We start from the raw sequence: 13,587 nt of genomic DNA on the forward strand, positions 1-13,587 counted from the left end.
TCCAGATGCCTGCATCCCATACAAAATTCCTGAGGGCAGTCTCTGCTCCTCTGCTTCCATTCAGATTCCTGCTACATGCACCCTGGAAGCAGCAGGTGATGGCTCAAGTACTTGAGTCTGTGCCACACTTGTGGGAGACCTGGACAGTGCTCTGTAGCCCAGGCTGTTGCAAGCATTTGGGAAGTGAATCAGCAAATGGAAGATCTCTTTCTCTCTGTCTCTCCCTCCCTCCCTCCCTCCTTTGTGGGGAGCAACTCGGACTAGACTGTTACTGGAATTGAGACTTATTCTATGCATCTGCTCTCCCACAATATGGCGCTGAGAAGGGAGTAACAACTTCTACGCAGCTGCCTCTCGCCAACTTGAGTGATGACCTGCAGGAGCTGATCCTGCTCCTGATTGGAGGAGAGCAGCATGCTCAGCGTGTGGGTAGCAGAGTTGGGATTGGCGGAAGAGGACTATAAAGGAGGAGAGAGACAACATGCACCAGGAACATCTATCTGAAGGAACACCTGAGCAGCCCCCGAGAGAGCCGGCCGGCGGTGTGCCGCTCCCCCGCGGAAGTGGGGAAAGTGGCAGGAGGAACTGCCCTTGCACGGAGGTGGAAGGGTCGGTAGCCAACCTGGGAAGAACCAGCAGCAAACCCGGGAAGGGCCAAGCAGACAAAAGAACAGCACAGGGTCCTGTGTCGTTCTTCCGTGAAGAGGGGGAGCGACACTCCTTCTATCTCTTTCCTTCCCTCCCTGTCTGCCTTTCAAATAAATAAGTAAATCTTAAAAAAATAACTAAATTTTTTTTTTTAATTTTTTGACAGGGAGAGTGGACAGTGAGAGAGGGAGACAGAGAGAAAGGTCTTCCTTTTGCCATTGGTTCACCCTCCAATGGCCGCCAAGGCCGGTGCGCCACGGCTGGCGCGCTGTGGTCGGCGCACCGCGCTGATCCAAAGGCAGGAGCCAGGTGCTTTTCCTGGTCTCCCATGGGGTGCAGGGCCCAAGTACTTGGGCCATCCTCCACTGCACTCCCTGGCCATAGCAGAGAGCTGGGGGCAACCAGGACAGAATGCGGCGCCCTGACCGGGACTAGAACCCGGTGTGCCGGCACCGCAAGGCGGAGGATTAGCCTATTGAGCTGCGGCACCGGCCAAAAAATAAATAAATAACATCAGCATTCTATGAGTTCTGAACCCCAACATAGAATATAAAAAAGATTTGGAGACAGTAAAACAAAAAAGTTTCTAAAAAACAAATCAGAAGGGCAGGCATTTGCTCTAGCAGTTAAGCTCTCAGTTAGGATGCCCCTGTCCCACATTAGAGTAGCTGGGTATGACTCTGGCTCTGTCTTTGGCTCATGATTCTAACTTCTTGTTAGTACAGATGCTGGGAGGCAGGGATGAGTTTAAATACTTGCTTTCCTGCTATGTGGGAGACATAGGTTGAGTTCCCAGCTCCCAGATTTTGGCCTAGCCCAGCTCCGGCCATTTCGGATATCTGGGGAGTGAATCAGCAAATGGGAATGCTCTTGTTCATTCTCTGCCTCTCAACTAAATAGGAATTCTTTAAAAAATAATATTTTCCTGGAGATGAAGGGTCTCTAATAATTCACGAATCTAATCACAGCACAAGCTTGAAAAGGAAAAAAAAGATAGCCATAGAGTCCCTCCCCCTGCCTGCACTGGGATATGTGCGCTTCTCAGCCTGTGACAAGATATGTAGCCATCCACTTACAATGGAAAGGTCAGCTGTCTCTTCTCATCTGCTTTCCATTGATTTTTCCTTCTTCTTGGAAAGTTGATTCTCTTCAAGTCACCCTCTTCTAGAAGCTTCAAGCCTCCCGTAATTCCCATCATTACCCAGAAAGCTCTTCTTCTTCTCACAGTTCCTTTATTCCTCCAAGCCCCCTTGGCCCCCTTTCCCTCCAAGCCCCAAGCGCCTTCTCCCAAGGCCCTTCTAGCTTCCATTTCCACGATCTTAGCTAAATAAGGAGATCTGCCACCTGCACTAGACCTCCTGCCACTGCTACAGAAATCTCAGTTTTACAGAGAAGGGATTCCAGATGTAAATAAAATTGCCATAAAGTTTTTCCTTTTAGCCTCTTATTTGCGCTGCTCTGAGTGATACAGTTTGCTGCTTAGACTAATGGTCTGAGTCTTATTGGCATGCATTAAGGAAAGGGGCTGCAGTACATTTTTCCTCTGAATTTTAAAAGGATGGAGAGGAAGATTTCCTGCTGACCCTGGCTCCCTCTCATTCTTTTCCTGCATTTCTTTGAGCAAGAAACCTTTAGTTTTGATCTAGGAAATGTCTTCTTTTGCTACTATTTCCTATTACTTAGTTTGAAGGATAGAAAGCAAGCGATGATGGGGTCGGTGCTGTGGCATGGCGGGTGGGGCTACCGCCCATAGTGCAAGTGTTCCATGGGGCCTCCACTTCTGATCCAGTTTTCTGTTATGGCCTGGGAAAGCAGTGCAGGATGGCCCAAGTCCTTGGGCCTCTGCACCCGTGTGGGAGACCTGGAGAAGGCTCCTTGCTCCTGGCTCCTGGCTTCAGATTGGCACAGCTCCGGGCATTGCAGCCATCTGGGGAGTGAACCAGTGGATGGAAGACAAAGATTGAGTCTCCCTCTCCCTCTCCCTCTCCCTCTCCCTCTCCCTCTCCCTCTCCCTCTCCGTAACTCTGCCTTTCAAATAAAAATAAATAAATCTTTAAAAAAATTGGCAAATGATGTGAGAGATTGTCTTGGAACCCAGAAGTAGAAGGATAATTCATTATCTCTTTCTACCCCCCTGTACCCATACAGATCTGGGTGACCTGACTCATTCTCTATTGACGTGCTGAGACTGCACTGACTTGGAAAAAATTTGTTCCTTCTAGCATATTGATTCCAATTTTCTTCATAGATGTTAGACAGAAATGAGAACAATCTACTTTGGGAAGGGGGGGTTGCCGTCAGCATTTGTCATATCTCAGGGAATAGTTATAGCTGCAGGTGAAATCAGGACTCTTCAAATAAGAATCAGCAGCTGGGTTTTGTATCTAGCCCCTCAAAGTACCCTCAGGTCCTGAAAATCCTCTTCCTGTGTACTGGATGTCACTCTGTCAGAGGGCAGGTGGGTAGTTTTGACAGGCTACAGGGCTTTGTCCTTAAGATCCTATGGGAGCTTCAGAACACGTGACTAGTGTCAAGGAAACCTTCACTTGGACTGCATTTGGAGTACCTTTAGCTGAAGGCCAGGGCTGTCCTCCCAATGTCTCTGATCTTTCTTATCAGTATTGATGAACTTTGGGTCTCAGAGCCAGTCCTCACTGAAATCTGGGAGGAGCCTCACAGCTCACCCAGTCCCTGTGTCGGAGAGACACAGAAGTGGTGGGACAGTCGCCTGAGCGACCTTGTTGTCAGTGATGTTGGTGTCATTGTTGCCAGATAGTGTCTCATCTCTCTGGCTGACTGATAGTGAGAGGTGTTTTCCCTTAGTGAGGTGTATTGAGAGCTGTTCACCTCAGGCCAGGGAAAGGAGTGGAAACCACATCTCTGGGTGTTTGTTAAAAATGGGTCAGCATCTCATTGTTCCAGGCATGTGTTGAACAAGAAGGACTGGACCGGGTGACTTCTGGGGACCTGAGAATCAGTGATTCCTACCCACCCTGCATCCTCTATGCTGTCATCCCCCCATATGTCTTTGCCCTCATCTCCCCCTTCCCACCCCCACGCTATACTGTGATAAGCAGTCAAGTGCTTATCAGGACTCCTGGAGGTTGCTGATCTTCACGTGGCATTTTCTGGCTTCCTGCCACAAAACAGGATTTAGCCTAATACTCAAACAGTAGAGGAGATGGGCATTTGGGAGCTGCCCTTTCAGCACTGTTTAAGGATGGGGTGGGGGTGGTGGGTGGAGAGGGGTAGCAGGACAGAGCCAGAGGACAAATCGATGACTCCTGCAGCTGCGAGGTTGTGAAGTGACTGGCAAGGTCTGGAGGTCTAATTACTTCTAATTACTTATTTCCAAAGACTCTATGACCTTGTCTCACCTAAGCTGTGGTCATCCGTCATATGGAGAGTTTTGTCCCCAAATCAAGTTTCTGTTCTGAGAAACAAAGTGGTAGTGTTTGCTTCTTAATCCCTTGGCAGGAGGACAGTAAAAGGTAAACTTGTGACATATGAGAGGCTTGTTTGCTTCTTTCTTTCTTTTTTTTTTTTTTTTAAGATTTATGTATTTTTTACTTGAGAGTCAGAGTTACACAGAGGAGAAGCAGAAAGAGAGAGGGAGAGAGAGAGGTCTTCCATCCGCTGGTTCACTGCCCAGATGGTCGCAACACCCAGAGCTGTGCTGATCTGAAGCCAGGAGCCAGGAGCTTCTCCCATGCGGGTGCAGGGGCCCAAGGACTTGGGCCATCTTCTACTGCTTTCCCAGGCCAAAGCAGAGAGCTGGATCGGAAATGGAGCAGCCAGGACTAGCTGGCACCCATATGGGATGCTGGTGCTTCAGGCCAGGGCGTTAACCCACTGCGCCACAGCGCTGGCCCCTGCTTCTTTCTGAACCTGGAAAATTTCTAGAAAAGAGGGATTTTTAAATTATTTTCTTTGAGATTCCCATCAAAAAACTCAGCACAACCAACCCCCAAAGCATCTGATTTACTAAAACTCTGTTCTTGCAAGGCCACTTTTTCTCTCCCTCTGCCCCATTTGCTGCAGTTATATCATTGAGATTTTCGGGAAGACTGCTGCGAGGCCCATTCAGAGCTGCTACAGACCCAACACCAAGGCTCCCCTCATCTAAGCTGCTGGAGTTAGCACTCACCCTTCTTTCTTTTTAAATGAGTATTTATTTTCATCTACTTGAAAGGCTATGCAAAAGAGAGAGAAACCTTCTATTCACTGGTTCACTTCCCAAATTCCTGCAAAAGCCAGGGCTGGGCAAGGCCAAAGCCAGGAGCCTGGAACTCATGAGGCTTTCATCTGGGTGGCAGTGGCCCAGGCACTTGAGCCATCACTAGCTGCCTCTCAGGACAGATTATCAGCAAACTGGATTGGAAGCAGAGCAGCCATTGCAAACAGTGACTTAACCCACTGTGCCCCAACACTCACCTCACTGAAGGTATACCTGCTCACACCATCTGACCTTGGGAGAGAGAAAACTAAACAGATTAAATGACTCCAGCCACAGTTGTCTGACGACCAGGCTTCCTTTGAGTGTGAATTTCAAGTTGTTTTTAACCACGGAACCTATAGGTTTGACAGAGACCACTGACTATCTTCTGGGAAGGTGCAAACCCCTGTGAGAAATAATGAAGGCACCACCATTCCTGATTTAAAGGAAAAGATTGTTCAGGTGCAGAGGAAAAATGTGCTACCGACGTCTGCATGGGCTGATCAGTGGTGAGGCTGAGTGGAGAGGAGTAGCCACTGCTTTTTTCAAGGCTCCTGACAAATAGATCTGTACAAGGAACAGATTATCCAGAGGTCAAGCAACTATGTCTAGATGACCAGGATAGAAATTCACAAATGTTATTGGGCACTTTGGTTTTATTTATTTTTTAAAAGATGTATTAATTTTATTTAAAAGGCAGAGTTACACAGAGAAAGAAGGAGAGATAGAGAAAGAGATCTTCCAACCAGTGGTCTACTTCCCAGATGGCTGCTGGGGCCCAAGCACTTGGGCTAGCCTCTGCTGCTTTTCCAGGCACATTAGCAGAGAACCGATTCAGAAGCAGAATAGCAGGACATGAACTGGCACCCAGATGGGATGCAGGCATCTCAGGCAACAGCTTAACCCACTCCACCACAGTGCTGGCCCCTATTGCACCCCCCTTTTAAGATTGATTGATTGATTTGAAAGGCAGAATTACAGAGAGAAAGAGGCAGAGAAAGAGAGAGAGATCTTTCCATCTTCTGGAACAATCTAAAGCTAGGAGCCAAGAGCTTCTTGCAGGTTTTCCACAAGGGTGCAGGGGCCCAAGGACCTGGACCATCTTCTACTTCTTTCCCAGGTGTACTAGCAGAGAGCTGGATTGAAAGTGGAGCAGCCGGGACTTGAACTGGTGCGCATGTGGGATGCCAGCACATCAGCCGGCAGCTTTACCCACTACACCACAGTGCTGGCTCCTGGGCTCTCTTTTAATAGTTTCCTCAGACCAACAATTTAAGGAACCCTAGCTAATTCTTCCATTTACAACTGACTGATAACAGGGAGGGTGTCAGAGGTTTTTATCCTATATCTGTAAAAGATCCACTCAACCTGAGTGTGGTGCAGAACCATTCTGAAAGGGTGTCCTCACACCCAAGCATGTTCTTCAGCACCACACTTGGGAAATAGCTGATATCAGCACCGTCATGTGTGCATCAGTGCACCGAGCATATGTGCTGTCTTCCCTGTTCCAGAGGTTGTCCGGTACTGGCTTTCAGTAGATGCCCAGGACGTCAGCAGGTGCTCCCTCCAGGGCTTCTCAGCATGTGCTTGTGAGGATGAGCTCAGGCTCAGCTGCTGCTTTGCTTCCTTTCCTTGTCTCATCAGGAAAACAATCATTGTAGCACCCTAACTTCATTTTATAAATACTAATTTCTAAATCATTTTTTCCTTTCATAAACCCTAGGGGCAAGTCAAGGTAGATGAAGTTCATCCCTATTATGCAGAGTAAAAACAGAGGGAGTTAGAAAGAAAATAAAACTCCAGTTTATAGATTCTCAGTCTCCTGTCCTTTTTTCGGCCTTCATGACTATTTGGTTCCTGATGACGGTAACAGCAGTTGACATTGTGACTTTGCATCATAGTAGGCGTTGTATATACAAGGGTACTTCAGAAAGTCTGTGGAAATGATACTAAGAGATAAGTTCATTTTGGTGCAAAAAAAAATTATTTTTAAAGATTTATTTGTTTGAAAGGCAGAGTTACAGAGAGGGAAAGGCAGAGACCGAGCGAGCAAGAGAGAGATCTTCCATCCCCTGGTTAACTCCCTACATGGCAGCAATGGTTTGAGCTGGACCAGGCCAAAGCCAGGAGCCAGGAACTTCTTCTGGGTCTTCCATGTGCATGCAAGGTCCTAAGGTCCTGGGCTGTCTTCTACAGCTTTCCCAGGTGCATTAGCAGGGAGCTGGATCTGAAATGAAGCAGCCAGGACTCGAAATGGCGCTCATATGGATGCCAGCGTTGCAGGCAGCACCTTAACCCACTATGCCACAGCGTTACCCCAAGCAAAAAATTTTGAGATCCATGCATATGAGAGGTCTTCAAAAAGTTCATAGAAATCTCAAAAATATTTACACCAAAAGAAACTTAAAATTCCATTTTCCATGAACTTTTTTCTTTTAAGATTTATTTTTATTTATTTGAAAGACAAAGTTACAGAGAGGTAGAGACAGAGAGAGAGGTCTTCCATCCACTGGTTCACTCCCCAGATGGCCGCAATGGCCGGATCTGTGCCGATCCACAGCCAGGAGCCAGGGGCTTCCTCCGGGTCTCCCACGTGGGTGCAGGGGCCAAAGAATTTGGGCCATCTTCTACCGCTTTCCCAGGCCATAACAGAGAGTCGGATTGGAATAGGAGCAGCCAGGTCTCAAACCTGCGCCCATATGGGATGCCGGCGCTTCAGGCCAGGACTTTAACCTGCTGCGCCACAGCGCTGGCCCCCATGAACTTTTTGGTTTTATTAAAAGCTGTTTCTCGGCCAGCGCCACGGCTCAATAGGCTAATCCTCCGCCTGCTGCGCTGGCACCCCGGGTTCTAGGCCCGGTCGGGGCGCTGGATTCTGTCCCGGTTGCTCCTCTTACAGTCCAGCTCTCTGCTGTGGCCCGGGAGTGCAGTGGAGGATGGCCCAAGTGCTTGGGCCCTGCACCCGCATGGGAGACCAGGAGAAGCACCTGGCTCCTGGCTCCTGGCTTCGGATCAGCACGATGCGCCGGTCGCAGCGTGCTGGCCGTAGCGGCCATTGAGGGGTGAACCAACAGAAAAGGAAGACCTTTCTCTCTGTCTCTCTCTCACTGTCCACTCTGCCTGTCAAAAAAAAAAAAATGTTTCTTTTTGATATTTATTTTCATCTACTTGAAAGGCAGAGCAGCATAGAGAGAAATACAGAAAGATATCTTACATCCTTTGGTTTACTCCTTAGTTACCTGCTACAGCCATGGCTGGGTCAGGCCAAAACTGGGAGCCCAGAACTCTATCCAAGTCTCCCATGTGTGTGGCCAGGGCCCAAGCACTTGAGCCATCTGCTACCTCCCAGGATGCATTGGCAGGAAACTGGATCAGAAGCAGAGCAGCTGGGACTTGAACCAGCACTCCCATATGGAATGTAGGCATCTCAAGCAGTGATTTAACCCATGTGCTACAATGCCAACCTCTTCCATGAGCTTTTTGGAGTGCCCTCATATACATCTCTTTTAAGCTCCCTAATCGTTTGAATGCAGGTGTTCTGTTTCAGTGAAAATCTGGAGGGTTGTTACATAGGGGCATCAGGACTAAAGCTCAAGTCTTTCTAAAATCTATATCTTTCCTTCTTCCACTGGGCTGCCCCCTCTCTCTGAGTTGCTTCTGAAATATCTTATAGGTCAGTGGCCAAAGAGACTGTGAAACTGCCTATCACCTTCAGCTCAAACCCCAGCCCAGCTAAACTGCCCTTCAGGAAATATTAGCTTGGGAAGATTGAGACTACTGAGAGGAGAATGGTGACTCTTTGATGGTGATTTATATAAGCTAGGAAGAATTCGTGTATGTGTGCATGCAAGCTGCTTCTCTGCTCTGCTCCCTACATCTTAATGCACCTTTTAGCTTTCCTTAACAATAGCAGTTTTAACATTGCTTTTAATTAGATGAATTAAGAATATTCTCTGATGTTATCACCCCCACCCGCCCCCCTATCACCTCCAATTCCCCACTGCTGTGAGAGTACTGCGATTTCCATGGTAACAGGACTTCCAGCCAAGGTTGAGGCTGGTCGGAGGAAAGCTATGGGCAAGTCCTTCTGGGGTGGTGGGCCCTGGATGGGGCTTTCCAGGTGGTTAACTTAAAACAGTGAAAATAAAAGTGCCAAAAGTCTCTAAGCAAGTGTATTAGGATTACCCTTACTATTTTTTGAAAGAGAACTCGCTCTCAGCAAAAATAAGAGAGTCCTTCCCTCTCCTGCACACCCAAGTTCTCTTACAGTGAATTAAGTCACCCCATTCCCAGCCTCAACATCTTCCTCCTCCCTGTGGTTAATTTGTTTCTCCCTAGATTTTGTTATTCTTGGTAACAAATTGTTTCTCCTCCCATTCTCTCTTCTTCCTTCTTTCTCCCTCACCCAGAGAGTTTTCAACGTTCTTTACCCCATGCCTGCTGACCAGCGGAGACATGTCAGCATCAACTCTGCCCGCTGGCTGCCAGAGCCAGGCCTTGGGCTGGCCTACGGTACCAACAAAGGAGACCTGGTGATCTGCCGACCAGAGTGAGTTGCTCAGGGGTGGGAGCGGAGGGCCACGGGACTGAGGACAAGAGTAATCAGCATTCACTTGTGCGGCTGGCCAGCCAGAGGGCTCTTCCAATGAGCTCTCAATCCTGCAAGAGGCCGCCCCATTGTCCACACCAACCCTTAGAAGATCCTCTTCCTCAGGACCTGTAAGCTTAGCCCTCCAGTTCTAGATACGGTCAAAAGGCTGGCTTAGGGATAGTGTCTTCTTAAATCTAATGGCAGTATTCTTTTCCCTTGTTTTCCGTGGTTCTCTGGTTTCCTAGGGATAGTAAAGCTTCCCTGAAGGTACACGTGTAGATATCAAAGATTCTTTTTTAAGCCCTTTTTGAAAAATGCAACAGGTGGTCTTGGGTTTGTGTAAATGCTACAGACATTAACTTGAGAAATAAAATTGGAAATAAGGCATTGTTAAACCTCTAATTTGTCAAGCCACTGGTCTCTAACAAGCCTGTGTCTGTCCTGCCTGTTTTCCTCTCTGCTTCTAGCTCTCATTCGTAATAGTGAAAGCACATTGAAAAGCTCAATTTAAAGCCAGCGACTGTTTTCTGGTTTTGAAGTGGGGAGTAGAAGGGGACAGGGAGCCCGAGCATTTCCGTCTATAGTCCCAGTGACACCCCTTTCCCTCCCTCTGGCATTTCGGAGGATGCAGGTCTATCCAGCATCATTCACACAAGACCTGGGAATCAGCCAGGTTTGTCATCCATTTCCAGACTCAGCCAGGTGGGGAGTGTGAAGCTGCGCGTCGTTGCAGATCAGGCTGATTGCTGCATGGGGCACTGCGGGGCGCCAGCCGTCTAAACGCCACTTCTGCCTCCAGGCTGCCCTGATGCTGTCCTTTACTTGGCGCACTCTTCTCCGGGGGTGTTCCGCCGATCAGAGCGTGATGTCTGCCAGGCGCTCTGGCCACCGGGAGTGTCTAGAGGATGTGTTCGGATCAGTTCTTGTGGCCTGCTAGGTGACTGGTGATTGAGCCTTTGTCACCCGAGTTAGGTCAGTGGCCCTGGACAGAAAAAATGTCTTTCCAAGGGCAGCTCTTGCTTTGCATCTTGAATTTTTGGAGCTCCTCTCAAAGACGGGCCACTGCTGAAGCCTGACCTAGCCATGCTGCTAATTTCGCTTTGCTCCTTGGGGTCTGTGTCCAGAGAGCATCTTTCCCCATGTCCTTGAGTCTTTCCAGAACACAGCCTCCCTCTTCCACAGCTCTGCTACTGTTAGCCCAGCACTGAGTTCTGACCTTCCCCCTGGTCTGCCCAGGATCAGTCTGTCCTGAAATACTTCTTTTCCCCAAATAACATGAGGCTGATTGTCATCTCTTCCTCTTTTCTTAGAAATCCATAAGAGAATCCAGTAGGCATCTCTTCCAAAACTGGCACAGAATTCTGGACCATGATTTCACTCTTACAACACTATAGTTACAGATGTTCCTCTGTTTCTCAGCAGCCTCCTTCAGCACTGGTTTTTGATGTGCTTCCCACCACTAACCTTTGTCCCACCCAAACTCCCAGCCCCTCCCATGCAGTGTGATCTGCTCTGACAGAGGCGGGCTCTCTAACCCTGAAACCCCAGCCTACGCACTTGATGTGAGTCACAGACACCTCAGCCAAGCATGGAGCTGGCTCCGGCCTCTGTTTCTCTCCCCATCTGTCATCTTAGCATCTCAGAGTCTCAGCAGGCTTCCGCCATCTTGGCTGCCTGGAGAACTCTCTTACCCAACAGAAGGCAAGCCTCTTCCCTAAGATGGCAATAGCTTTGGACACATCAGGCACTGTCCCACCACAGAGCAAGTTACCTTAGACCAAGAGAAAACTAGTTTGACCTGTCCTTTTTTTGTGTTGCTGTTTCTTCTAATTTCTTCATTGGGGTGGCAAAGGCCCAAGCCTTAGAGAAAGAAATTTAAAAATATTATATAAATTTCACATAGGTGTGACTTTGTCCTAATTAAGCTTCTCCGTGTCTCAGTCACCTTCATATCTGTACAGCTTTTTCCTTTAGGCAAGGAAGGATAAGAAGAATGTACAGGTAAGGAAGTTAAGACTTACCCAAGGCCTCCCAACAGATGAGTGGCAGATGTAGGTGTCCTAGCTTTCCAGTCCACAGCTCTTTTCTAGAATTGGTTTGGCTTTTTTTTTTTTTTCTTTTTAAGATTTATTTATTTATTTAAAAGGCAGAGTGACAGGGAAACACACATACATACACACATACAGATAGAGAGGGAAGAAGGGAAGGAAAAAAAAAAAGAGAAAGATCTTCCATCCACTAGTTCACTCCCCAGATGCCCACAACAGACAGCCAGGGCTAGACTGGTTGAAGGTCAGGAGTCAAGCACTCCATCCTGGAGGGAACTGAAGGACCTGCCGTTATCCTCTGCCTTCTCAGGTGCATTAGCAGGAAGCTGGGTTGGGAGCAGAGTGGCTGGGACTCAAACCTGAGCTCTGGTATAGGAGCAGGCATCACAAGCTTGCTTAACTCGCTGCACCACAGCACCCGCCCCATCACTGGTTCTTACCTTTTTTCCATTCAAGAACCCATTTCAGTTCTGTTGAAAGGAATGTACTCTGTTGCATAGACAAAGGTAACAGGAGAAGACACACATAATTTTCTAACTTTTTAAGACCTAGTAAGGAACACAGCCCTGGATCATGTTGGGGCACTTAAGCAGGTCAGGTGACTGATGCAATGGGAGATTAGAGGAAAAGTGAGAATATTTGCATCTTTTGAGATGATTGGTCTCTGGCCTAACATGAGGAGAACAAATAAACAGGGAATTAGGAGCTTGGGGTTGTTGCCTTTTTCACAGGCAGCTGCCCATCCCTGGTGACGCAGCTCCCTGGCACACCCATTCCTAGGGGCACAGGCTCCAGCAGCCAGCTGGCCCAAGATTACAGCCCTCCCTCTGAAACAGGTGGCTGTCTGCCTTTGTCCCAGGCACAGGCAGCTGCACATCATTTTGTGCTCTCTCAATACTGCTCTTGATTTCTCCTGTATTGTCTTAGCCTCAGCACTCTCTCCAAGCACAAAGACAGAGGGAACAAGCTCCTTGGGCATCTCTTCGTAGTACGAACACCCCACTTGATGGTAGAGGAAGGCTTTAGGAAATACTTCATCTCCCTGGGAGAAGGAATTATGAGGACAAGCGAGATGAACAACTGGCGCTCAAGCCCCTGTGCCAGGCCGTCTCAGTGGGCAGTAGAACAGTCTCCCCACCCTTCCTAGCAGTGAGGTACTCCTTTCTCTTTTATGTGGCTCCCTCCACCTGTACTCCTCCCAAGCTGCTGCTGGGCCTTTGGCTGGCCCCTACCCCAGCCAGCACCCTCACCAATAAACAGCAATGTGAAGCCCCAGAGCGATACACAAGGATGACCGCTCACTTCGGGCTTCACAGACCAGCCCTGCCAATGGAAGATGAGGCTGGTATTTCAGGGAAGACCCCTGCTTCTCAGAGGCAGCCCAGAATATGTAATGGAGGGTCTCGTGGCAGAAGAGAAGTAGGCTCAGACCGTGGAGCAGCTAGTCTATTGGCCAAGTGTGGGACTCCTGACCAAGTCCCAGCTCTGCTGCTTCAGAGGGAGCCTCCATTGTAAGTGGTAATAATAATCAAGCATCGTTGCCCAAGCAGAAGAGACGCTTCTGCCCCAGAGCGGGAGCCAGAGCTGCCACAGAGATTCTATCTTTCAGGCCAACCAACAGAGGGCATGGGGGTGAAGACCAACCTTCTTGGACACAGTTCTTTGCAAGCAGACAGCTGGGTGGCCCAAGCCTCTGCAGTCATGTAACTAACAGCAGGAAGCATAGGGGATGGTGCTGTGGCACAGCGGGTTAAAGCCCCAGCCTGCAGCACCAGCATCCCATATGGGCGCCAGTTCGAGTCCTGGCTGCTCCCTTTCTGATCCAGCTCTATGCTATGGCCTGGGAAAGCAGTAGAAGACGGCCCAAGTCCTTGGACCCCTGCACCCACGTGGGAGACCTGGAAGAAGTTCCTGGCTCCTCACTTCAGATTGGCTCAACTCTGGCCATTGCAGCCATCTGGGGAGTGAATCAGCAGATGGAAGACCTCTCTTTCTCTCTGGCTCTACCTCTCTCTGTAACTCTGTCTTTCAAATAAATAAAATAAATCCCAATAAATAAATAAATAAATATGTAAATCCGAGAT

At 48.6% G+C, this 13,587-nt stretch overlaps 1 protein-coding gene across 9 annotated transcripts in view; it reads left to right on the forward strand.

Annotated features, from left to right (window-relative positions):
* The window catches only part of AMBRA1 (autophagy and beclin 1 regulator 1), a 234,689-nt gene that overhangs the window by 204,725 nt on the left and 16,377 nt on the right, over nucleotides 1-13,587 (forward strand). For all 9 annotated transcript variants that reach the window (XM_051826317.3, XM_051826319.3, XM_089327189.1 and 6 more), the window contains one exon: nucleotides 9,274-9,413. In XM_051826317.3, coding sequence (XP_051682277.2) covers nucleotides 9,274-9,413 — 140 coding nt within the window. The remainder of the gene's footprint in view (nucleotides 1-9,273; nucleotides 9,414-13,587) is intronic.

Source organism: Oryctolagus cuniculus, chromosome 1, assembly GCF_051225735.1.
Source record: "Oryctolagus cuniculus isolate XC-2025 breed Fujian yellow rabbit chromosome 1, ASM5122573v1, whole genome shotgun sequence".
NCBI classification, from domain to species: domain Eukaryota; kingdom Metazoa; phylum Chordata; class Mammalia; order Lagomorpha; family Leporidae; genus Oryctolagus; species Oryctolagus cuniculus.